General features: G+C 40.5%; 1 protein-coding gene across 1 annotated transcript in view; it reads right to left on the reverse strand.

Moving 5' to 3' along the window:
- LOC5567609 (neurexin-1) overlaps nucleotides 1–25,206 on the reverse strand; it is a 571,360-nt gene that overhangs the window by 90,286 nt on the left and 455,868 nt on the right. The window contains 2 exon segments of the mRNA XM_021857706.1: nucleotides 14,334–14,486; nucleotides 14,546–14,704. Of these exon segments, the coding sequence (XP_021713398.1) occupies nucleotides 14,334–14,486; nucleotides 14,546–14,704 (312 nt within the window).

The following is a 25,206-nucleotide window of genomic DNA, read 5'->3' on the forward strand; positions in this document are numbered from 1 at the left end:
AACAATCATCAACGACGCGTACAAATTTCAATGACGGCCTACTTTGCCTTAAACTTTTAGAAAAATATAGGTATAATTCATGAGTCAGAACATGCTATGAGAAATTTTCAATGATTTTATGAAGAAATTGTCAAACGATTCCTGATACAACAGGTTACTAACTGAACAATAGAATTTATGAAGATTTTCTCGGGGAACGTCTAGAGATATAAAAAAATACCCCTAAGGAAAGGGGCCTAGATAACTGTAGTCAGGACCTGATTTACACTTGAGAGGGCTTCGGAGCCACAATTTTGTAGGGGCCTTTTTATTCAGGTTTTTTTTGGCTGTTTTAAAATGAACTTAAGATAATTTCCCAAAGTATCCACCAAAAGCCAGTTTCAATCTGATTTAAACCCGTTTTTAATCTAACTATGGTTTAGACATTTTTTAAGATATTGTTTACTATAAAAAAAAACACGATTTAAATTTGCTGAAACTATTTTTGTGCAGTCGGGTCTCATATTAAACGCATTCCTACAACGCGCATTCCTACTATGCGCACTCCTATAAGATACACTAGAACGTTATAGGAGACCCAGGGCTGACAGGATTTCTCGATTACTTTTTCAAATCGACGTAACTATCACACGGTTTTTAAAAAGAATCAAGAAGAATCACAACCTTTCTTCTAAAACTGTTTTAAAATGAATCCCCTTTTTCAATTTTTTTACCGTGTACATCGCTTAAATTTTGCATGCAATCAGCTTGCGTTAAAACACTAGGTAGTTCCTATCATTTCCCACAAAAAATGTACGACAAAATGATAAGCCGTTTCATTCAGTTACTTACGACGTTTTTGTACCAGTGTAAAATCGATTCAAGTAGTGTTTTGTTTTGATTCATGGCTAAGTCACTTTGTCTCCCATACAACAGAGCGGCGAAAGTAGCGGTTAGGTTGCGAAAGTGGAGAATCTTACTTTCGTCGTTTTGTAAGTCCGGAAATTAAGTGTTGGTTTAGTGCGGAACGTGTAGATTTCCGCCATTGTCCGCCAAAATCCCATAAAAATCAAAACCAAGGTATATAAAAGGGAGGTAGTTCAATCATTCATTCACGGAGCCACAAATCAATCCTATTTTGACGTATTTTGACTCAATTCAACTATTCCGTGGGATAACCTATATTTGGGTAAACTGACAACATTGATGTTGCGAGGGAAGCAAAACAACCCAACCGTAGGTAAAAACTATATGCAGTTTATCCAAATTTGAGTTAAAAAAAACTTAATTTTTGGGTGGTCTGAATGTTTTGATTGCCTTTGCCTGAATGTTTTGATTGGTTTAAAACGCTGAAATTTATTGGTTGGTTTATACGCTAAAACACTAATGAACCAAGTTCTTCCAACAGGTTCGTATTCAAAATATATTTCGCGATCAAAATTACCAAAACCACAACAGTCTTTTTTTGCCTGCAACGTACGAAGTACTTCTAGACATGTAGCTACACTCCATTTAGATTTTTTCGTGTGATCTATTTATCCTTACCGTGAATGCATCATCTGAAGGGCATCAAGACACTTCCTTTTAACATAATTTTTAACACAAAAGGCACATACTTTCAAACACAAACATAGAAAAAAATTTCACTCAGGAATGCCGAAGGAAACTTTCACTTCCCCGTCCCAATTTTAGTACCAAATGCTAAAGGCCAGAAACACATGTTTACTCAACTTTCGAATGTTTTTCATTCGTTTAAGCCCGGAAATCATTTTTTACGGTTTTTTGAAATACTGTCACACCCCTTGATTTAAACTCAAATTTTGAGTGCATTTTGTTTTCCGTGTCCCTTCCGAAATATCAGATAGGAATAACCGCAGTGTTAACAAGTTGAACCCCAGTGGCGTTTTTGTCGACTGAGTGAAGGTTCAAATTTGAACTCATTTTTTAAATTAAAGTTTAAATATGATAGCCGGAAAATTAGCCAAAATAGTAGCAAGAACACGCTCTATCGTGTTGTATAATAAAACCAAGGTTTTATCAAAAGTTTTTGGACCCTATTCCATATAAACGATACTTGCCAGCTAGCCAGCTCGCTAGCTGACACTCTTTCCTCCCCGCAGCCTACATCACTTCGCATCCACTGACTGCTTAGTTTGATGATCCTCGCTTCTAGAAATCTCGATTAAAACGGCGCAGGGTTGGTAAAAGGCTGGGCATGGTGTACCGTAGGTACCTCGCGTACCTGAAGTAATAAAATAAACCCCTCGGTGCGGTCCTTAGCCTCCTGCCCAGCAACTCCTATCCCTACCTCCTCGCGGTACTGGCAGGGCTACGTGTAACCTTAGGGAAGATCGGATAACCAACCCCGGTGGGAATTCTGGTCGTATGCTGACAGGGAAGGGGCGGTTTGCTTTTGCTTCTGCAAACCTGGAGCGTCTCACAACAGCGTCTGTTCCCCATGTCAGGGGCGGCTGATCCTCGTCCGAGTGCCAGAGAAGGACTCTAAGCTAATCTGTGCACTATGGCCCTACGAACATTTAGGGGGAATGGTCCTCCGGAAATCTAGGGGGTTGGTGTCAGGCTCTGCAAGCCAGCCGTAAACAAATCAAGCAACGAATAATCAACGAGATAATACGAACCGGGACAATCGGCGAAGACCACAGCGACGTAAAGGGACTAGCGATTGGAAGCTCGTAACTTGGAACTGTAAATCTCTCAACTTCATCGGTAGCATAGGCATACTCGTCGACGTACTGAAGGACCGCGGCTTCGGCATCGTAGCGTTGCAGGAAATGTGCTGGAAGGGATCAATAGTGCGAACGTTTAGAGGTAACCATACCATCTACCAGAGCGGCGGCAACATACACGAGCTGGGAACAGCTTTTGTAGTGATGGGTGATATGTAGAGCACGTGATCGGGTGGTGGCCGATCAATGAGAGAATGTGCAAGTTGAGGCTCAAGGGCCGATTCTTCAACTTCAGCGTAATAAACGTGCACACCCTCACTCCGGAAGCACTGATGATGATAAAGACGCTTTTTACGCGCAGCTCGAACGCGAGTACGACAGCTGCCCAAGCCATGACGTCAAAATCGTCATAGGAGATCTAGACGCCCATCTAGAAGGCTCCAGCACAGCCTTCAATACCGATACTCCTGGAGATCACCACAGCAGACAGAATCACAAATTGACCACGTTCTGATTGATGGACGGCACTTCTCCGACATTATCGACGTTAGGACCTATCGTGGCACTAACACTGACTCTGCCCACTATCTGGTGATGGTTAAACTGCGCCCAAAGCTCTCCGTCGTTAACAACGTACGTTACCGACGGCCGCCCAGATATGACGTAGAGCGGCTCAAACAACCGGATGGAGCAGCGGCATACGCGCAGCACCTCGAGGCTGCTTTACCGGAAGAGGGTGAGCTGGATGAAGCCCTTCTTGAGGACTGCTGGAGAACAGTGAAGGCAGTCATCAAAAATGCAGCTGAAAGCAACGTCGGATTCGTGGGAGATGTGCAAGGATAAGGATGGAGCATTTTGATGGACGAGGGTGAGGTGATCGAAAGGTGGAAGCAGCACTTCGACGAGCATCTGAATGGCGCTGAGGCAATGAAGGACAGGACAACGCAGGAGATGCCTTCGCCAGTACTGCGGAAGATGGAAACAAGCCAGCCAGCCCCCACTATGAGGGAGGTTAAGAATGTCATTCACCAGCTCTAGAACAATAAAGTTGCTGGTAAAGCCCTCAGTACACTGTTTGTCAAGTGTGCAAATTTTTTCTCACGCATAAACCAACATGCAAACATCGGTCTCAACAATGACAAAACATCTGAAGTGTCAAGTGGATATTGAAGTGTTAGTTTATGCGTGTGGAAAAATTTGCACACTTGGCAAAGGGTGTACTGAGGGCTTAAGGATGGTATCGGAGCTGAACTCATAAAGATCGGCCCGGAAAGGCTGGTCATTTGTCTGCACCGGCTGATAGGCACAATCTGGGAAACAGAACAGCCACTACTACTATTACTGGTCTCCGAATAGGGTCCTAAAGCCCTGTCCCAATTTTAGTGCCAAACGCTTAAGTTTAGGCCAAAAACACATGTTTACTCAATTTTCTAATGTTTTCCGTTGGTTCAAGCCCAAAAAACATTTTTTTAGATTTTGTCACATCCTTTGGCTTAAACTCAAATTTTGGGTGTATTTTGTTTTCCGTGTCCCTTACGAAATGTCAGTTAGGAACAACCCCAGTGGTCGAACTAAAACCCCTGTGGTGTTTTTGTCGACTAAGCGAACGTCAAACATGATCAAAAGTGTCAAGGTTCATTAATGGACCAAATTTTTAAATTAAAGTTTTAACATGATATAGCCATTATTTGAGCGGGAGAAATTGTTAAAGTAGTTACAGTAACATGCTTTTTTGTGTTATTAAATAAAAACAAGATTTCATTGAAAATTTTAGGACCCAATTGTGGTCATTCAAATATTCAAGATTCTTCTCGAACTTTTAATGGTTAACATCCTTGAGAAATCTTTGAGAAATTCTAAAAGATTCCCTAGACAATTTTTTAAAGAATCCTGAGAGGTTCTTTGCAAATCACCATAAGGAATTCTTGGTAAAGTCATGGGAATACTTAATGAGGATTTCTGTACGAGATAGGACTAGGGCATGATAGGATTTGTCTAGGAACTCTGGAGAACACCAAGAATTTGGCAAACATTCAGCCAATTCAGTAATTATCGCAAATAGCCCAGGAGTCCCTTACGAATCGTTTTAGGAGGTAGTCCAAAGAACATCGAGCCTCAGGAGATAGATTCAACCACAAACCCCGCATAAGATTTCCTTTTACTTTAAAAAAACGAACACCAAATAATGGCAGCCATTAGCATCCCCTCCGTCAAACTGACTATGTGCTGTCTACCATCATCATCACCCAGTCCTGACAGGAGTAATGAATCCTTTTTCACTTGTTCCACCGAGTTTCGTCGTCACACAAATCCAGCTGAATCAACGTACAAGCATCCAGAGCTCTCAGTTGCACATCACTCCGCCGATATTTATTACCCACCAACCACGGTCCTATGTTGGTTCTCGGTCGAGTTCAGACCGAGCGAAGAATGAGTTTCGTGTCTTCATCAGTACTACTGACAGCAAACCACAAAAAAGACCACCACTCCAACCGTCACCAATTTCCCGACTCATTCTCCAACTCCAACTTCCACCAATTCCCCAAAACTTTGTCCCCTTTCCACCGCCGCGACGGCAATTTGAAACATTGTAATTCCAGGCGTACGCAACGTTTGATGATAACAGTAGTCCTCAGTCGCTTGACGGCTGAATAACCATGTGGAAGGATAAGTTTCAACCAACAACGCGCTGGAACTAGGGTAGTGGCACCAATTGTAGATGCAATGAGTCAATAGGATGGATGAAAAACCAGTTTTAGACGCGTTTCTAAAACGTAATCATGACTTGGTTACTAGTTTGAAGCCTTGCGGAACACATAAAATAAACAGTTTAAGTGTTAAGTTGTCTTTAATCTTCTGCAATCAGTTCGATGCTTTCGATAAATTTTTCGATTATCAAATCGAAGCAACCTCTGACCAAGGCTCTTTGGTTCAAATGTGGAAACAAAGAGTGCCGCCAATCATGGTCAATTGTTCCGAATTTGGAGGATTTAGGGGGGCCCAGATAGCCGTAGCGGTAAACGCGCAGCTATTCAGCATGACCATGCTGAGGGTCGTGGGTTCGAATCCCACCGGTCGAGGATCTTTTCGTAAAGGAAATTTTCTCGATTCCCAGGGCATAGAGTATCTTCGTACCTGCCACACGATATACACATGCAAATATGGTCAATCGGCAAAGAAAGCTCTCAGTTAATAACTGTGGAAGTGCTCATAAGAACACTAATCTGAGAAGCAGGCTTTGTCCCAGTTGGGACGTAACGGCAGAAAGAAGAAGAAGAAGGCAGGAGATCTCGAACTCCATTAAGGGAATCAAGGTTTCCTTCCAAATCGCAAAGAAAGGAGACTGTCGCGTTTTGCCGGAAACTCTTAAAGATCTCGAACTTCTTCTCAAACATCATGAGGAGAAGAAGCATATTTTTTTACTTATGACGATAGAACTAAAAGTTTGTTTAAAGTCGTCTTCAAAGGTCTCTCAAGTGACTATAAGTCACCCGAAGAGATCAAAAATTGAATAAATGATTTAGATGGATTTTCTCCAGTCCAAGTAATCATTATGAAAATAAAAACAACCTGGCATTTGTCTGAAAGTGCTTTCTCAAAAATATTATTTAGATCACTTTAAAAAAAAGTGATCTAAATAATATTAAAGCTTAAGAAAAATCAAGACTTATGTTCGATGTTTGTGTGACATGGGAACATTTCCATAAGCCTAGAGGAAATTTCTAGCATCACACTCAGTGCTATCGGTGCCAAAAGTGGAGTCATGGAACCAAACATTGTCGTATGGATGCAAAATGCATGATTTGCGGAGGTACTTTTCATGCTAAGGACGTCTGTCTTGTGGAGGAAGAAACCAAAAAGTTGGTATGCGCAAATTGCGGAGGTCTATCTTTTGGGATTGCCATTCGCACAAACGAATCGTTGAGGCTCGTACTACATAGATAAACGGCAACGTTTTTCGTATCTGGAATTCCCCAGGCAGAATCGCAAACAATTCTCAATTTTCAGTTAACAATCGCTTGCTTGGGAATCATATCCATCAGGTAAATTATAATCATGCGCATTCACAAGCTAGTTTTCTTCCGGCTGGTATCGGTTCGAATCTTTTCAATTAGAATGGAAATGCCCAAGTAAATTCCTATGCCAATATTGTCGCAGGTATTTCCAGCTCCTCATCTTTAAATTTCATTCCTACGTGTAACTGTTCGAATTGTTTCAATTCAAGTGGAAATACCCATGCTTATGTCGCCTCAGGTAACTTATATATCGTATTTTCATCAACTGAAACTCCCAACAGAAAATCATCATAAAATGTACCTACTTCTAGTAAAATGTCTTCCTCTGATTTAGATTTATTGCTGAATAAATGAATCGAATGATTGATGAAATGTACAAAACCACCACTATGACTGAAGCAGTCCAAGTTGGTGTAAAATTTACTAATAAAATTGTTATCGGAAAACGTTTCTCTAATGGTATCCAATTGGAATCCAAATTGGATTGCTCGTTCTTTGAATGGTAAAGAGGACGAGCTGTTTAATTTTCTAACAGCAAATAGCATTTATTACTGAAACTTATTTGAAACCAGGATCCAAAACTAAAAGAGATTCAAACTTTTTTGTTATTTATCGTTATTTTATACAATTCGATGACCCTGGAGGGATCGGTTTTGCTTTTTACTAGTTATTGAGCAAAAATATTACTGCACAATCGACAAGCATTTCGCGAAATACTATTTATACAGTCATCCCTCCATGAGTCGATGTTCCCTTACTCGATATCGACTCATGGAACCATACTAAAAACATAAAATCATGGTTACTATGATGGTCCCATCAAACAGCTTTCCAAAGAACAGCTGTTCCATGACTCGATATTTCCATGAGTCGATGGTCCCTTCAATATCGACTCATGGAGGTTTGACTGTACTATAAATAAGCTATTGTTTTCTCTTTTGATTGCCGGCATTCAAAAGATTAATTTGAAAACGCTTAAACAACAAATATTTATGGTCTATTGCCAGCTTTCTAGGCGAATCCTGACAATATACCTTCCCCAACCTCCAACTCCGTAGCACTTATGAGGGTGTCGCTGAGTCGGTGGCCTCTCATTAAGTAAGTGCTACATCAACAATTCCTTCCCCTATCCCAAGTTACGGTAAAGATGGGCGTGGCCGGGAATAGCGATATTCATGCTTTTAGTATTCTTGTTTATGATTTGAACAAGGTATACTCCCCTGCCTTGTTCTTGAAGTAGTCAGGATGAGATTATTAAAAAGAAACATGAATGTTGCTAGTATCCATTCTACGAAGTATACCGTAACTACGCAAACGCTACGCTAACGTTAACTCTGAAAGGATTTAGTTCCAAGGAATTGCTGGATAATATCCAAAGGAATTGCCGATGAAAATCTGAAACAATTTCGAGAGGAACTTTGAAGGAATTCCAGGTGAAACTCTTGAGACATTTCCTGAGGAACTCTGGAGGAATTCACGGAGGGAATGTAGGGAATATTTCGAAGTAGCTCCAGAAAAATTCCTAGTAGAACTCCGGAGCATTTCCGAGAAACCACTTGAGGAACCCTGAAGGATTCCCGCAGGAATTCCTAGTGGAGCTTCAAAAGAGTTCTGAGAGGAATTGTTGGAAAAGCGGAGGAGTTTCTCCGGGGGAATTTCTGGAGGATACTCCTGAAGGAAATCCTCGGCCCCGGAGGAAATCCTTGTGAAACCCTCAAGAGAAGTAAATGGAGAAAACTCAAGGAGGAATTCCTGGAGCATATTCCCGGAGGAAATCTATGAGGAAATCCCGGAGGAATTTCTAGAGACAATTCCCACAGCAATTGCTGGGGGAAATCTCCGGATGAATTCCTGGAGCAAATCCTCGGAGCAATTCTATGAGGAAATCCCCGATGAATTTCTGGAGCAAATCTCCGGAGGAATTACAGAAGAAAATCTGCGGAAAATTTTCTAGTGGAATTTCTGGAGGAATTACTATTGGGGATTCCATGAGGAAATTCGTTGAGACAATTCGTTGAGAAAATTCCGAAGGAGTTCTTGGGGTCTCTTCCCGAAGGAATCCTCGAGATCCCCTGAGGAATACCTGGATGAAATCTCCGAAGACACTCCTGGTGCAAATCCAAGGTGGAATTTCTTAATTAATTTGTTGACGAAATCCCCGGATGAATTGTTATTGGAAATCCCATTGAGCAATTCCTGGAGAAAATCCCCGGAGGAATTCTTGGAGGAAATCGCTGGAGGGATTCCTGGAGTAAATCACCGTAGGAATTCTATGGAAAAATTTCAGAAGGAAAACTCCGGAACAATTTCTGCAGGAATTCCTGGAGGAAATCCCAGGAGGATTTTTAGGAGGAAATCACCGGAGGTGCTACTTGGAGAAATCCCTGGAGCAATTCATGGAGGAAATCCCTGGAAGAATTTCTGGTTCCCCCAAAAGGAACTGCCATGAGAAATTCCTCGAGGAAATCCCCGGAGGAACTCCTGGAACAAATCATGGAAGGAATTCCTGGAGAAAATCGCCGGAGGAGTTTTTGGGGGAATCCCCGGAGGGATTCCTGAAGCAAATCGCCAGATGAGTTTCTGGAGGAAATCCTCGGATGAATTGCTAGAACAAATCCCCTTGGGAATTCATGGAGAAAATCTCCGTATGAGTTCCTGGTGGAAATTCGCGGTGCAAATCCTCAGAGAAATTTCTGGTGGAAATCACCGGATTTTTTCTCTGAAAAAAAAAATCCGCGTAGGAACTTTCTAATAAAATCCCGAGAGGAATTCCTGGACGAAATCACCGGAAGAATATCTGGAGCACATCGTTGGAGTTTTTGAAGGAAATCCTCGGATGAATTTCTGGAGGAAAATCCCGGATGAATTCCTAGAGCAAATTTCTTTGAAATTTCCGGAAGAATCCCCGATGGAATTCCTGGAGAAATTCTCGGAGGAATTCCAGGAGGAAATTCTCTGAGAAATTCCTGGTTTAAATCCCAAGAAAAATCCTGGAGGTAATCTCTGGACAAATTCTCTGAAAAAAATCCCAGAAAGTATTTCTTGAGAAAATCTCTGAAGAAATTGCTTAATAAATTTTTGGACGGAATTTCTAGACGAAATTTTTGGAGGAAGTGCTATTGGAAATCCCCTGAGAAATTCCTGGCGAAAATAAACGGAGGAGTTTTTGGGGGAAATCCCTGGATAAATCCTTGGATCCTTTTGGAAATCCCCTAAGGGATCCCTGGAGGAAATCCCCGGAGGAATTCCTGGAGTATATCTTTAAAAATTCTTCCTTTTTCCTTTGGAATTCTAAACTGCTTTCCTTCGTTTCTCGAATGTTTCCGAAATCGTTAGCTTCCATTCAGTATCCGTTGCTTTCCCTCCTTTCTTCTTTAATCACACTCAACTTTTGGATTTTCACCTGTTTCAGGGATAAAAATCCGAACTGGTAAACAAACATGTGTCAAACCTGATTTGAAAAAACTCAAATTTTGGTCCAAATCCGACCAAAAATGGACCAGGCAGTTAGCCTGCTCCAAAAAAATAGGCCAGGAATAAAATAAATTGGAACATCATTTGCAACATTTGGACCACCGGTGAAGTTGCTCTAAATATACTTTCATAGCTACCTATTTGGCTTTTCAATGTGCCCAGTGCAAGCTTATTTGCTCCAAACTGACTTGCGAAAATTTATTCGCAATAAGTCAAAAATTTTTGTCACTGGTTACTTCAATGCCAAACATCGGTAATGGAATAATTCACAAAGTAATTCCAAAGGCAAAATTTTATTTGATGAGTGCTCTTCAGGATATTTCGCAACTCAATACCCTGATAGCCCTACATGTTTTTCCTCTTCTAGAAACCCTTCAATCCTTCAATTAATTAGGTCTTAACCGACTCTAGCCACCTTTGTAGCCAACTGGTGACTGCTGATTTTGATTCTGATCATGTGCCTGTTACATTTCAAAAATTCTATGAAGCGATTCTCAATCCTATAAGCTCCACTTTCAATTATTTTCGGGTCGACTGTATGTGAAACATATATTGACTCTAATCTTGATGTTAACATTTCTTTACAAACAAAACTTGATATTGACAATGATCTTGAAATTTTAACAAATTCCATTGTTGAAGCCAGAAGTATTGCAATTCCAAAATGTGAAATAAAATTTGAATCCGTGATTATAGAGACGACCTTAAACTCTTGACCCGTCTTAAAAACATGAGGAGAAGGCGATTTCAACGCACTCGCGATCCTGCTATGAACATTATATTGCAGGATTGGCAGAAAGAAATCAAGAAACGTTTTTCACAATCAAGAAACAAAAATTTTGAAAATAAAATTTCTCAATTGGACCCTAGCTCTAAGCCCTTTTGGAAATTATAAAAAATTTCGAAAAAACCTTGGAAGCTTATACCGGCATTGAAAGAGGAAAACAAATTAAACTAATTTCGAAAAAGCTCAAAAACTTGCTATGCAGCTTGAAAGCACGCACAATTTTAATTTAGGACTTACTAGTCCAATAGAAAATCAAGTTACTCAGGACTTCGAAAATATTCTCAATCAAGAGAACGTTTTCGAAAATTCCAGGGAGACTGATGTGGAAGAAGTGAGAACTATTATTAAAAATTCAAAAATATAAAAGCTGCTGGCGATGACGGAATTTTCTACATCCTCATCAAGAAGCTTCCAGAGAGTAGCTTATCATTCTTGGTTGGTGTATTTAATAAATATTTTCAGTTGGCATATTTCCCTGACAAATAGAAAATTACCAAAATTGTAACAAATTTGGAACCGGAAAAAATCCTGCAGAGGCTTCTAGCTATCGTCCAATCAGTTTGCTCTCCTCAATCATTAAATATTTTGAAAGGGTCATTTTGAACAGAATGATGGTCCTCATCAATAGAAATTTTATTTTTGCCAATGAACAGTTCGGATTCCGCAATGGGAATTCGACCAATCATCAACTTTTACTTGTAACAAATTTGATTCGTTCCAACAAATCTGAAAGCTATTGTACTGGTCTTGTTCTTCCAGACAAAGATGAAGCATTTGACAGTGTTTGGTATGAAAGCTTGATTGTAAAATTGAAAAACTTTAATTTGCCAACATACATAGTTAGAATAATTCAAAGTTATCTGACAAATCGTACACTGCAGGTTAATTATCAGAACTCCAGGTCTGATAGACTTCCTTTTAGAGCTGGTGTTCCTCAAGGCAGCATTTCGGCGCCAATATTATACAATATTTTCACATCTGACTTAGGGGGAGATCCCCCAGTACCGGACAGCACCCAATACCGGACAAAGTTGAAAAATTGAGAAATCATGGTCCAATCAAGATGGTGTATTAGAAGAAAAGAAAGCTATTATGGAGACTAATGTTTGCGTAGAATAACACATCCTTGAAATATGTATGCCTTTTTTAAAAAGTAGAAATGTTTGAAAATCTTAACAAATTTGACGTATCGTCCTAATTTTGAGCCTATTTAGTAATTATTTTGAACATGGAAAAAATACTTTGGATCACGCAAGCATGATCTAACATAATCCTAATTTGATAGTATGAATGTATTTTGTACCATAATTGAACTAAATATGGACAAATTACAATTTTGGTTAAGAACCTCCTGTCCCCCAGTTTCGGACAGCTTGATTTGCTATATGATATCTTTGTAATTATTGCACCAGTGTCTCAAAATACATTCATTTTTCATGGATTCCGTCGATCATGGTATCAAACATGCAATAAAATTAAGAAGAATGAGCATTCAGAACAACATCGTAAAATGTACTATTTTTCATCATATATGAAAGACGTTTTTGATGCACATCTTGCAAAAGAATAAAAAATCAAATTGTTCTTGTATATGTTGCAAATGCATTGAATTGGCACTAATATACTATTCATAAAGTAAAAGCATTCAATTATGTTCAAATTTACAGAATTCGAGGCGTTTCCACATCGTGTCCGGTATTGGGTGCCACCTTTCAAGATCGATCAATTTGGTACTAAAATACATCATCAAAATATATATCTTTCCTTCATACTTGCAAAAATGTAAGATTTCTCCTAATGCTTCCAAAACTCAACCAATAATGCAACCACATAAACCAAATTTTATTTAATATCTTCAAGTATTTAAAACCTTCAAGTAGACATGTTGTCACGATGAGAGGGGTTCCAATAAATTGGTCAGATGAAGTAAAGTATGTAGGGCTCATGCTAGATAAAAATTGAACTTTCAAGAATCAAATTTATGGAATTCAAGCCACTATTGCCAAAATTGGTATATCCACCCTACCAGTTGGATCGCTTTCCCATGCTGCCGCCGTTTTCTTCGTGACAGCATTTGAATAATGTGCGGTGGAGATTGTTACCGCGCGCACATCAGCAGCACACACAAGGCAATGAACACGCTTCTTCGTCAACTAAAACACGATGTGAACGAAAAGCCATTGGCTGCGAGGATGCGTGTGTGTAATTACCCTTAAGCCATCATCGTCAGCTAAACATGTTCAGGAGGAATCAGGAAGTGACGGAATTCAGCGAGCAGTTGAAGAACTAGATGTCGGCATTGATTGTGGAAGACACGCAGATCCGAAAGTCACGTGAAACATGGCACGATGGAGGGGGAAAGTCCAACTTTGAAACTTGTCGAATGGTTTTTTGGCGCTAAAGCGAGACGGTTTTTGCTTTTGGGGGCCAATTAGTGAAGATCTGAGGATTACTTATGTTTTCATTTAATTCCGAGCAACGATTCTGCTTCTGTAAGTAGTTTGATTAATGGTGTTTTTTTTGTTTAATTTCTTATTACTATCATTCCAAACATTACATTCATTTCTTATATCTTATAGGTGTTCTGTGTTGGAAAATACGATAGAGTTAGGTAAAACTTCAATTTTATTTTGAATCCTTTGCAGAGCTTTCTTCCTGGTATTACAACAGCTACTCCATATTGGTACAGCATAAAATATGGCTGGCCTGAAAATTATTTTGAAGATCAAAAGCTTGTTCTTAAGTTTTGATTTTCTATTAACCTTCCAGTCGTCGCGCGGTTTGCCACCGTCAGAACCACCACGCTGCTGTTGTGAATGGAAAGCGAAGTATTTTCAACAGTGTTGTACAAAATACAACAGCACGACGATTGAAGTGTTAATGAGGAGATAGAGGCATTTTACATATTTGTTACATTTCGCTTAAATGCCCTCAATGTGATTTTTGAAAGTAAAACTTTTATCTAGCATAAGCCCTAGATGCTTAATTTCATCTGACCAACTTATTCGAACCCCTCTTATCGTGACAACATGTCTACTTGAAGGTTTCAAATAAAGAGCTTTCGGTTTATGTGGGAATATTAAAAGTTGAGTTTTAGAAGCGTTAGCAGAAATCATCCTTTTTTGCAACTATGAAGAAAAATATCCAAACTCTTTGGCAATCTACTAAACATGACATGCAGACTTCGTCCTTTGGCGGAGAGGCCTGTATCATCCGCAAACAGATTTTTCACGTCCCTGAGGTAACTCAGGTAAGGTAATATTGTATAATATTAGTCTCAAAATACAGCATTGAGAAATACCAGCTCTTAAAAGAAATCTTTCAGATTTTTGTTTGTTCTGATTGTTCCTCAGAACTGTTCATTCACCTTTTCACAAACTGTCTACTCACCAGATAAGACTCCCGTGTGGTGAAGGTGACCGGATCCTGTGGATCTCCGCTGGGACATTGGTAGTCCACTCGTCCCGCCACCTGTATCAGCTTGGAACCCGTTCGGGCCAAATCGATGAGATTTAACCGAAGGGTGTCCGCAGAAAATTCCACCTTGAGTAAAGAAGAAATAATGTACAACTTGGCCTAAATGGTGCGGTGAGAATTGATACCTTTCGCAGACATCCGACGAAGTTGTTGTGCACGCGGGCTCCCAGCAGGGCCCTTGGGTTCACCGCACCACCGACGTAGACCCGAGAGGACGAAAGCATCGTAAACTTGCCGGCAATGTGCGAGTGGTCCGTGTAGACGTCGTCCACGACGGCGACCAGCTGGAATGGGAAGACAAGTAAAGTTTGGATGTGAGTACGAATTTTAAATTAGGTTAAAGTTTAAAGATACTATTAAGAAGTTTAAAGATTTATTGAACATTATTTGAAGACAGTGTTTTTAGATGCCTAACTTGAACAAAAAAACACATATTGCTACTTTAGTATTGCCAGATCAGTTGCACTTACACAAGGAACTAACCAGTTGACTGCTTGGAACTAACAGACACCCTTATTGTATAAGTGCTGATGATCTTCGATTTGTAGGCAACAAGGGCGTCAGATTGAAGACCAATGAGAGAAAGCGGGAGGAATTGATATTGCATGAAAACTGACCCACAGTAGACCGGATATACCCCTGCATCAACGCCAGTTCATGCAGGAAGGCAAAGGGGTAAGGTAATTTTATAGCAGAGATGTTTGCTTTTGGTTAGCAGACTGCCTATTAGTGTGGGACAAAATTTAGATTCTCGCTCCAGTCCACTTTTTGGATTGCATTTAGGTCCCATAACAACTGTGCAAAATTTCAGTTCGATCGGAGAAACTATATTTTAGCGCCAGCCGTTCAAAGTTTGTATGGGATTTACTATGGGAAAACTTACTTTTGCAAAGAAAAATCGCCAGAGGTCGCCCATTGATCTCTATAAAAATTCCAAACGCAGACCTCGATAGGTATTTTTACGATGAAGAATATTGCCGAAGATCGCGAAACAATCCGACACTTGTGAAAAAACCTTGTCCCAGGCTACTGCCTATGTATCACGCGTGAGGTAAGGCGTGCTATAACAATGGAAGACCGGAAGCGTAGGGAGACGGTTTCTTGTCGGTCTCTGGTTCTAGCGATTGCTATGAATTCTATGCTGAGAATCAGATTCTGTCTCAATTCGAACGGAACACCAGAGATCGAAGAAACTCTTTGCTCAAATAGAATATATGACAAAAGGTCGAAGAACAAAAATGAAGGGACAAAATGTCGAATTTTTTTTCAAAGTAGGAAAAACTTCCCACCATGTGAATCATTTTTGACCTCTTGTCCATTCAACGTTTTGTCTTTCGACCTTTTGTCCATGAACCGATCAAATATGTCGAGAAAATTTCCTACCCTGAAAGATCCTCCACCAGTGGGATTCAAACCTACGACATTCAGCTTGGTCTTGTCGACTAGCTGCGCGTTCATCAATACGGCTATTTGAGCTTTACCTTTATGCCAAACATACTCATGCTTAACGACTTTATATGTAATGGGGTATTAGCCTGCGACTCGCTAATATGAAGAATATAAATTCTCGTTCCAGTCCATTTTTTGAATTGCATTTACTGCCGTGAATCGCTAGTCAGACCCATCTGAAAAGAGTAGGCATTGAGAAAATGGGCTGTGAAGTTTCCAAAATCGTTTTCCAAACGAATATTCAAATATTGAAGATAAAACGTAGAAAAGACAGAAGGTCGAAGAAGAAAAGAGAAACAAAAGGTCGGAAAGGTCTATAAAAAGAGAAAGAAAAATTTCTCAACAAGCGAATTATTATTGACCTTCGATCCTTTCGACCTTTTGCTTTTCGACCTGTTGTCCTTTCGAAGTTTTGTCCTTCGATCTTTTGTCCCTAAGCCACTCGACAGTTGTACCGGTTAGGGATATGTCGGTCGTTTCTATCTAGACTATCATAATGTTCTGATTACTCTGATCCAGGGCCGAATTTACAAATGTGGGGGCCTCTTTCCTTGAATTTTTTTTTGATAAAATTTGATGTACTCATTGATATTTGCACTAATATGTATTGCAGTTAATGTTGAGTGTCCGAAAAACCATCGCGACGAAATGAATTCCCATCGCAACAGTTTCCTTCAGGAAATTAAGCATGAATTTCTTCAGAAAATCGCGTATTTTATTTGAAATCTAAATAATTTCTTCTATAAATTTATGCATAGATTTCTGCTGAAATCAGAGGTTGGCAGCATTGGCTGTGCCAAGCAGTAATTATTATTATATATTTTGATTGTTTTAATTGTTTAATCTCTAGTAGATGTGCATCAAAATAATGATAAATGTTTGGTTTGGTGGTAGAAAGTGGAATCTAAGTGAATTGTGTTTCAAATAGTGTTAAAATAGTAATTTTAATTTGAAAGAGAGTGACCGGAGCAAGAAAGCAGCATAAAACGTGATCCGAAAAAAGCTCGGCGATTTTTCAAACTGATGCCATTGTATCGAGCATTGTATAGTGATGAAACTAATCGTGAAATTTAAATTTTTGCTTGTTATATTCACTTATCAAAGTGAATTGGAATGAAATTTCAGGTTCTCTTCTGATTCAGTATATTTTTGAGATCTTTCAACGCTATTGAGTTTAAAATAAAAATCATCGCGCAAAATAACAGTTGTAAAGTGAACTTATAATTATTTGCGTGCAAACATGGCTGCACTGCTTTGATGAACCGCGACCATCGCGACGGACAATCTTATCTATGTCAGGTAATACATTCATGGCTGCAGTAGGAATGTATCAACAGCAACCTGAATGTCACACACGAATGTATTGATACCTCTTGCATGTGAATGTAACAGCGATGCGACAATAGCATAAAAAATGTATTATACGCTTCACTGGCACCACATTAACAATGGATCATTGAAGGCAGTTTTTGTCAATGCTCACCACATCAAAACAATGGCGCCACTGTATATGGGATTTAACATTGTGACAGCATTGCTGTTTGTCCAGCTAAATGTGTATTATACGAATTTTTGAACCTTATTTTAGTAATTGAATGGTTTCCTTTTACAAGTTGCAGAAGTTTTGACACCTTTTACAGATACATTTTAGCAACTTTTGAATATTGTTTTATCACAAATCAATTAAGTACGCGACAGTGATTGGCGAAGTACTGATTTACTCGTAATTAGTTTAACATGGCCATGCCTCCCTCGGCCTTCCATAAATGCGGCCCTGCTCTGATCTATTATATTATATTATAGTTCATATTCGGACACATCCTGAGATGATACGACCACATTGAGGAAATTACATGGCCTTAAATTGAAAAGTCAAATCGTCAAACCACTAATGATACGTCTAACCCAGTTTAGCGTTAAAAATTTGCATAGATATCTATGGAAAATGCCTATTAACCCAAGCCAAATCTAGAGCTTAATCAAAACGGTAAATCACTTTCAATTTCTGCATAAAAATACTAAAAAGTCGTCATCACCGTTTTGATTCATATTACGGACAGTTTCAAATTCCGGACACTCTCCTTTTTATGGGAAACATTTCACACGAAATGTTTCAATTTTTCCGATCAAAAATTCTCACCTTCGATTTCTATTGATCAAAACGGTACTCCGGATAATCGGGTCTAAAATGCTGGATAATCGAACCCATCAGAAATTCAATAAGCTAATAGTAATTTACGCTACAAATTGCAGAATGATGATTTTTACAGCACGAGTCGTATATTTATCCAACGAGGCTTTCCGAGTTGAATAATTACGACGAGTGATGTAAAAATCGAGTTCTGCAACGAGTTGCGTACAACATGTTCTGCAATTTCGTAGAAGATCACATGGGGAAAAATAATCAGAAATCATATCGGAATGTTATGTTATGATTCAATGCGCAACTCAAAACAGTTGCGTAATTAGAAAGCGGTGCGTAATGAATCATTACACCACTGGTTTCAGTTGCGTAATGAGTATTACCGCACTACATAATTAATTGCAGGAAGGTATGCCGTTTCTTGAAAGATTGGCATGATGAAAAATAGCCTATTACGATAAGAAATTGCAAAAAACATGCTTTTCAACACGTTCCATTTATATATTCCACTTCTTCTTGAAATTATTATGGTTTTGAATCCAAAAATTTGGCAACACTGCATTGTTCCTGTTTGAGAAATATTATCAGTTAGCTGTTTCCAGCTTCTCCCTGGCTATTGAAAATTATGAAAATATTAGAACTGTTGTAGGGTAGATGCACTAATTTTCGCCCCATGGCAGAACATCAACTATTTAATTTACAACTTTACGTAAGTGGTCATATAATTTGGAAAAGCCCATATCGCCACAAAATTTTCAAAACACCCACACTAAAAAAAATGTTTCCAATTTCCAGTTTCAAGTCCAGTTTCCAGTTTCAAAAACCAGCAATATCTATTTGTATCGCTTGGTGTCATTCATAACCTGACTGACACGACATTTTCTTCAAGCACGCCTCTTACAAAGTGTGAACACATAACCCATTTGTCCATTGATCCTGTAGTGAACTGAAGTGGAGTAGGTTCGGTACCAACAATGAAGTGTCCCATTTCCGTTTGCTCACACACAAAAGCCGCCTAGACATCGAGGGCCAAAGAGTTGTTCGAGAACAACAGCGAACAACACGACGACAAAGACATCGACTTGAGAATGCCATCCATCTGGTTGAAGCCTGATGGTGTTGGGTTAGTAGGTTGTAGAACAGGGTTGATTAACGTATGGCCCGCGGGCCACATGTGGCCCTAGCATTTATTTTGTGCTGTACGCGAAGAGTTTGAAGATTTTTATCATATAAGCACTGAAATCGTCAGATTGATGAGTTTCCTCGCTTAAAACGCTTTTTTTCTGAGTTCATTTGTACATTTTGTTTCGTCCCGTACATTCGTACAAAGTAAGTCGAATCAATCCGTAGCACCTGTCAAATCAACATTTGTTATCATAAGTTGCGTCGCATAAGATCACTGGTTAGTTCGGTAGAAAATTTATACAATCGCATTGTAAGCTATTATTCATCACATAATACATGCACGTATATCGCCTCCACTTTTGTTTGTAGAAGGCCTTTTTGCGACATCTTATAAGTGAAATTTTACACATACAAAGCCTCCATATGATTTCGTTATACGTACAATTTGGTTGTCTGGGTAGGCATTATAATAGCACTGCAAACAGGCATTATAATAGCACTACAAATTCTTACATGCTTAACAGCATCATTCCACCACATCAGAACCCTATCGTTGCATCATTCATGCTTCTAAGCCTGATGCATATAGGCATTCAATAAGTACTATATTGGCTCTATGTTTTCTTAAAGGTCATGTTTTAATACTATCTAGTGTTTTGACAGGTATACCAAGTGCTAAGTATTTGCATATAGTGGCAAGAGAGAACAAAACATAAATCTTCTCACAGGTACCGTAGATTTCATGACGGAGAAAAGTAAGGGTATAAAGGGAGAAATAATTCTGAGATTAGGCTGATGGTAGAAACAAGTTGGGCAGACCTGTTCCAGAAGCTCTCAGCCGTCAAAGTCAAAGACCTTTCCGGGGTACACATTAGGCGATGGGACGCTGCCATGTCACTGTTCTCTGTTATTCTACGACGTCGACAACATCGCATTTGGCATAAGGAAAATTGGTCTCATTTGTCGTCGGTTCTTCGTCTTCTTCTTCTGCTTCTTGGTGGGTTCAAGGTTTGGCCGGCGAAGAAACGAAGATGTTCTTTTCCAATTCAAACAATCGAACGTGTTTGCCACAGCCTTTGAGCTGCCGCCAGTTGATGAAAGGCAAAAGTTAAATTAATTTTCCGAATTTTCTTCCGCTATTTGTCTGCCGTTTGTGTGGGTATGTATTGGAATGGCTGGGAAGGACATCCGTCAGTCTTGCGGCAGTGGAATTTCGGATTCGGAAAACCATCTAATTTAGTTGTCAATTTCAGAAATGTGAGCTTTTCGAATAATCGGTTGACTGATAGGGTTCGGAAATAGAGAATGGTCGATTTGATAGTCGAATTGTGCCGGGTGATTTTTGTAGTAAGGAAACATGAAGGGTAGGAAATGAACTGCGACAACATTGGCGTAGGAATTTCTTTGGGTATTTCAATTCGAATTTGAAAGATTCAAACGGTTACCCGATGACGAAAACTAACTTTTGAATGAGCATGATTATAATTTACCGGATGGGTATGATTATTAAGCAAGCGATCTTTAACCAAAAATGAGAATTGTTGGAGATTCTGCTTGGGAAAATCAGGCTACGAAAAACATTGCCGTTCATCTGCCTGGTACGAGCCTTAACGATTCGTTTGCCCAGAGGCTTATGGTTGCCCCCGGAATTTGTGCATACAAACTTTTTGGTATCTTCCTTCATAGGACAGATGTCCCTAGCGAGATAAGAACCTCCACAAATCATGCATTTAGTATATGTATAGTAACACTAGAAAGAAAAATCTGTAGTTTGAGACGTCGGTTCCTCACGAAATTACGAAATACCTCCGGAATCGGATGACCAAAAACCGCCACAGATTCTAAAATGAGTAAAGATTTTTGTAAACATGTGAAAAAAAAACATGGTAATAAATACTAGATTTAAAAATATTTTTTCTGGGAAAAATGTAGCTGTCAGGAGATGGTTTAATATAGGTTTCCCGTAATTCCATACTACTTCTCTTACAAAGCTGACTAATCGGGTTTCCCCCGTTCATGCCAGCCAGTCACAGGATGACAACGGTTTGTAAAATGCGATTACTGCATGGCTTCTAAGTCACCACACGATTGCAAACGCAACCGAAAAGGGGAAACAGCTGCCGGAAACGGTGAATATAGTTAAAATCCAACCAAAGACCACCAACTGGCACCGGAAAACTGCTCAACGCCCCAGCCGTAGTCGTCGTAAACTGAGTTAAATTGCTCGAAAAAAGGGCCGAAGCATATCACAGCAGTAGTAACGAACGATGCCAAACTTTATTATGGAATTGCTTTCCATGTACTCTGCTCATGCTCAAAGCTTTGCTCTTCACGTACTATCTATGATGAAGTGAATAAAAATGCAAATAACGCCATAAATTTAGCAGCCGGAGGATACGACTGTGGAAAACGAATGGAGAGGGGAAACTGAGTTAGATGCTGGGACGCACAAATTGGCGAAACGGTTTGCATTCTCGCATATCCCTGAATAGTGAAACTCCGCGACGGGTAATGGGAAATGAGCTTTTAGCAGTTGAGCACAATGCACCGTTAAAGAAAGGGATGTGGGTGGAATTTCAAAAGTTTTAACAGTAATGGAGGTGTAACCCAAAGAGCAGACGAAGTTAAGACAATCCAAGTTGCGAGGAACTTTTGACGTATAAGTCAGCCCAGTCGAGGTCGTTAAATCCTTTGTTCAGTTATTTTTCTTCCAAAAATAGATATGAAATGACTTTTGGGAGAATCATTACAGATTCTGAGAGAAGCTTTCTAGCTTCTGAGAGAAGCTTTCCAGCTTCTGAGAGAAGCTTTCCCGCTTCTGAGAGAAGCTTTCCAGCTTCTGAGAGAGAAGCTCTTCCAGCATCTGAGAGAGAAGCTTTTCAGCTTCTGAGAGAAAAGCTCTTCCAGCTTCTGAGAGAGAAGCTCTTCCAGCTTCTGAGAGAGAAACTTTCCAGCTTCTGCGAGAGAAGCTTTCCAGCTTCTGAGAGAGAAGTTTTCCAGCTTCTGAGAGAGAAGCTCCTCCAGCTTCTGAGAGAGAATCTTTCTAACTTCTGAGAGAGAAGATCTTCCAGCTTCTGAGAGAGAAGCTCTTCCAGCATCTGAGAGAGAAGCTTTCCAGCATCTGAGAGAGAAGCTTTTCAGCTTCTGAGAGAAAAGCTCTTCCAGCTTCTGAGAGAGAAGCTCTTCCAGCTTCTGAGAGAGAAACTTTCCAGCTTCTGCGAGAGAAGATTTCCAGCTTCTGAGAGAAGCTTCCCAGCTTCTGAGAGAGAAGCTCCACCAGCTTCTGAGAGAGAAGCTTTCCAGCTTCTGAGAGAGAAGCTTTCCAGCTTCTGAGAGAGAAGCTTTCTAGCTTCTGAGAGAGAAGATTTTCCAGCTTCTGAGAGAGAAGCTCTTCCAGCTTCTAAGAGAGAAGCTCTTCCAGCATCTGAGAGAGAAGCTTTCCAGCTTCTAAGAGAGAAGCTTTCCAGTTTCTAAGAGAAGCTTTCCAGCTTCTGAGAGAGATACATTCCAACTTCTAAGAGAGAAGCTTTCCAGCTTCTGAAAGAGATGTTTTCTAGCTTCTGAAAGAGAAGCTTCCCTAGCTCCTGAACGAGAAGCTTCCCCAGCTTCTGAGAGAAGCTTCCCAGCTTTTGAGAGAGAAGCTCCTCCAGCTTCTGAGAGAGAATCTTTCTAACTTCTGAGAGAGAAGCTTTCCAGCTTCTGAGAGAGAAGCTTTCTAGCTTCTGAGAGAGAAGATCTTCCAGCTTCTGAGAGAGAAGCTTTCCAGCTTCTGAGAGAGAGGAGCTCTTCCAGCTTCTGAGAAAGAAGCTCTTCCAGCTTCTGAGAGTGAAGCTTTCCAGCTTCTCTCAGAGAAAAACTCTTCCAGCTTCTGAGAGAGAAGCTCTTCTAGCTTCTGAGAGAGAAGCTCTTCCACCTTCTGAGAGAGAAGCTTTCCAGCTCTTAAGAGAGAAGCTTTCCAGCTTCTGAGAGAGATGCTTTTCAGCTTCTGAAAGAGAAGTTTTTCAGCTTCTGAAAGAGAAGTTTTCCAGCTTCTGAAAGAGAAGCTTCCTCAGTTTCTGAGAGAGAAGCTTCCTCAGCTTCGAGAGAGAAGCTTCCCCAGCTTCTGAGAGAGAAGCTTTCCAGCTTCTGAGAGAGAAGCTCTTCCAGCATCTGAGAGAGAAGCTTTCCAGCATCTGAGAGAGAAGCTTTCCAGCTTCGAGAGAGGAGCTTTCCAGCTTCGAGAGAGGAGCTTTCCAGCTTCTGAGAGAGAAGCTCTTCCAGCATCTGAGACAGAAGCTTTCCAGCTTCTGAGAGAGAAAAATTCCAACTTCTAAGAGAGAAGCTTTCCAGCTTCTGAGAGAGAAACATTCCAACTTCTAAGAGAGAAGCTTTCCAGCTTCTGAAAGAGAAGTTTTCTGGCTTCTGAAAGAGAAGCTTCCTCAGCTTCTGAGAGAGAAGCTTCCCCAGCTTCTGAGAGAGAAGCTTCCCAGCCTCTGAGAGAGAAGCTCTTCCAGCATCTGAGAGAGAAGCTTTCCAGCATCTGAGAGAGAAGCTCTCCAGCTTCGAGAGAGGAGCTTTCCAGCTTCTAAGAGAGAAGCTCTTCCAGCTTCTAAGAGAGAAGCTTTCCAGTTTCTGTGAGAGAAGCTTTCCAGCTTCTGAGAGAGATGCTTTTCAGCTTCTGAAAGAGAAGTTTTCTGGCTTCTGAAAGAGAAGCTTCCTCAGCTTCTGAGAGAGAAGCTTCCTCAGCTTCTGAGAGAGAAGCTTCCCCAGCTTCTGAGAGAGAAGCTTCCCAGCCTCTGAGAGAGAAGCTCTTCCAGCATCTGAGAGAGAAACTTTCCAGCTTCTAAGAGAGAAGCTCTTCCAGCATCTGAGAGAGAAGCTTTCCAGCTTCTGAGAGAGAAGCTTTCCATCTTCTGAGAGAGAAGCTTCCCATCTTCTGAGAGAGAAGCTTTCAAGCTTCTGAGAGAGAAGCTCTTCCAGCTTCTGAGAGAGAAGCTTTCCCAGCTTCTGAGAGAGAAGCTTTTCAGCTTCTGAGAGAGAGAAGCTCTTCCAGCTTCTGAGAGAGAAGCTTTCCAGCTTCTGAGAGAGAAGCTTTCCAGCTTCTGAGAGAGAAGCTCTTCCAGCTTCTGAGAGAGAAGCTCTTCCAGTTTCTGAGAGAGAAGCTCTTCCAGTTTCTGAGAGAGAAACTTTTCCAGTTTCTGTGAGAGAAGTTTTCCAGCTTCTGAGTGAGATGCTTTTCAGCTCTTGGGAGAGAAGCTTTCCAGCTTCTCAGAGAGAAGCTTTCCAGCTTCTCAGAGAGAAGCTTTCCAGTTTTTCAGAGAGAAGCTTTCCCAGCTTCTGAGAGAGAAGCATTTCAGCTTCTGAGAGAGAGAAGCTCTTCCAGCTTCTGAGAGAGAAGCTTTCCAGCTTCTTAGAGAGAAGCTTCCCAGCTTCTGAGAGAGAAGCTCTTCCAGCTTCTGAGAGAGAAGCTCTTCCAGTTTCTGAGAGAGAAGCTCTTCCAGTTTCTGAGAGAGGAACTTTTCCAGTTTCTGTGAGAGAAGTCTTCCAGCTTCTGAGTGAGATGCTTTTCAGCTCTTGGGAGAGAAGCTTTCCAGCTTCTCAGAGAGAAGCTTTCCAGCTTCTCAGAGAGAAGCTTTCCAGCTTCTCAGAGAGAAGCTTTCCCAGCTTCTGAGAGAGAAGCATTTCAGCTTCTGAGAAAGAGAAGCTCTTTCCAGCTTCTGAGAGAGAAGCTTTCCAGCTTCTGAGAGAGAAGCTCTTCCAGCTTCTGAGAGAGAAGCTTTCCAGCTTCTGAGAGAGAAGCTTTCCATCTTCTGAGAGAGAAGCTTTCCATCTTCTGAGAGAGATGCTTTCCATCTTCTGAGAGAGAAGCTTTCAAGCTTCTGAGAGAGAAGCTCTTCCAGCTTCTGAGAGAGAAGCTCTTCCAGTTTCTGAGAGAGAAACTCTTCCAGTTTCTGTGAGAGAAGTTTTCCAGCTTCTGAGAGAGAAGCTTTCCAGCTCTTGAGAGAGAAGCTTTCCAGCTTCTCAGAGAGAAGCTTTCCCAGCTTCTGAGAGAGAAGCTTTTCAGCTTCTGAGAGAGAGAAGCTCTTCCAG

Source organism: Aedes aegypti, chromosome 1 (assembly GCF_002204515.2).
Source record: "Aedes aegypti strain LVP_AGWG chromosome 1, AaegL5.0 Primary Assembly, whole genome shotgun sequence".
Lineage (NCBI taxonomy): Eukaryota > Metazoa > Arthropoda > Insecta > Diptera > Culicidae > Aedes > Aedes aegypti.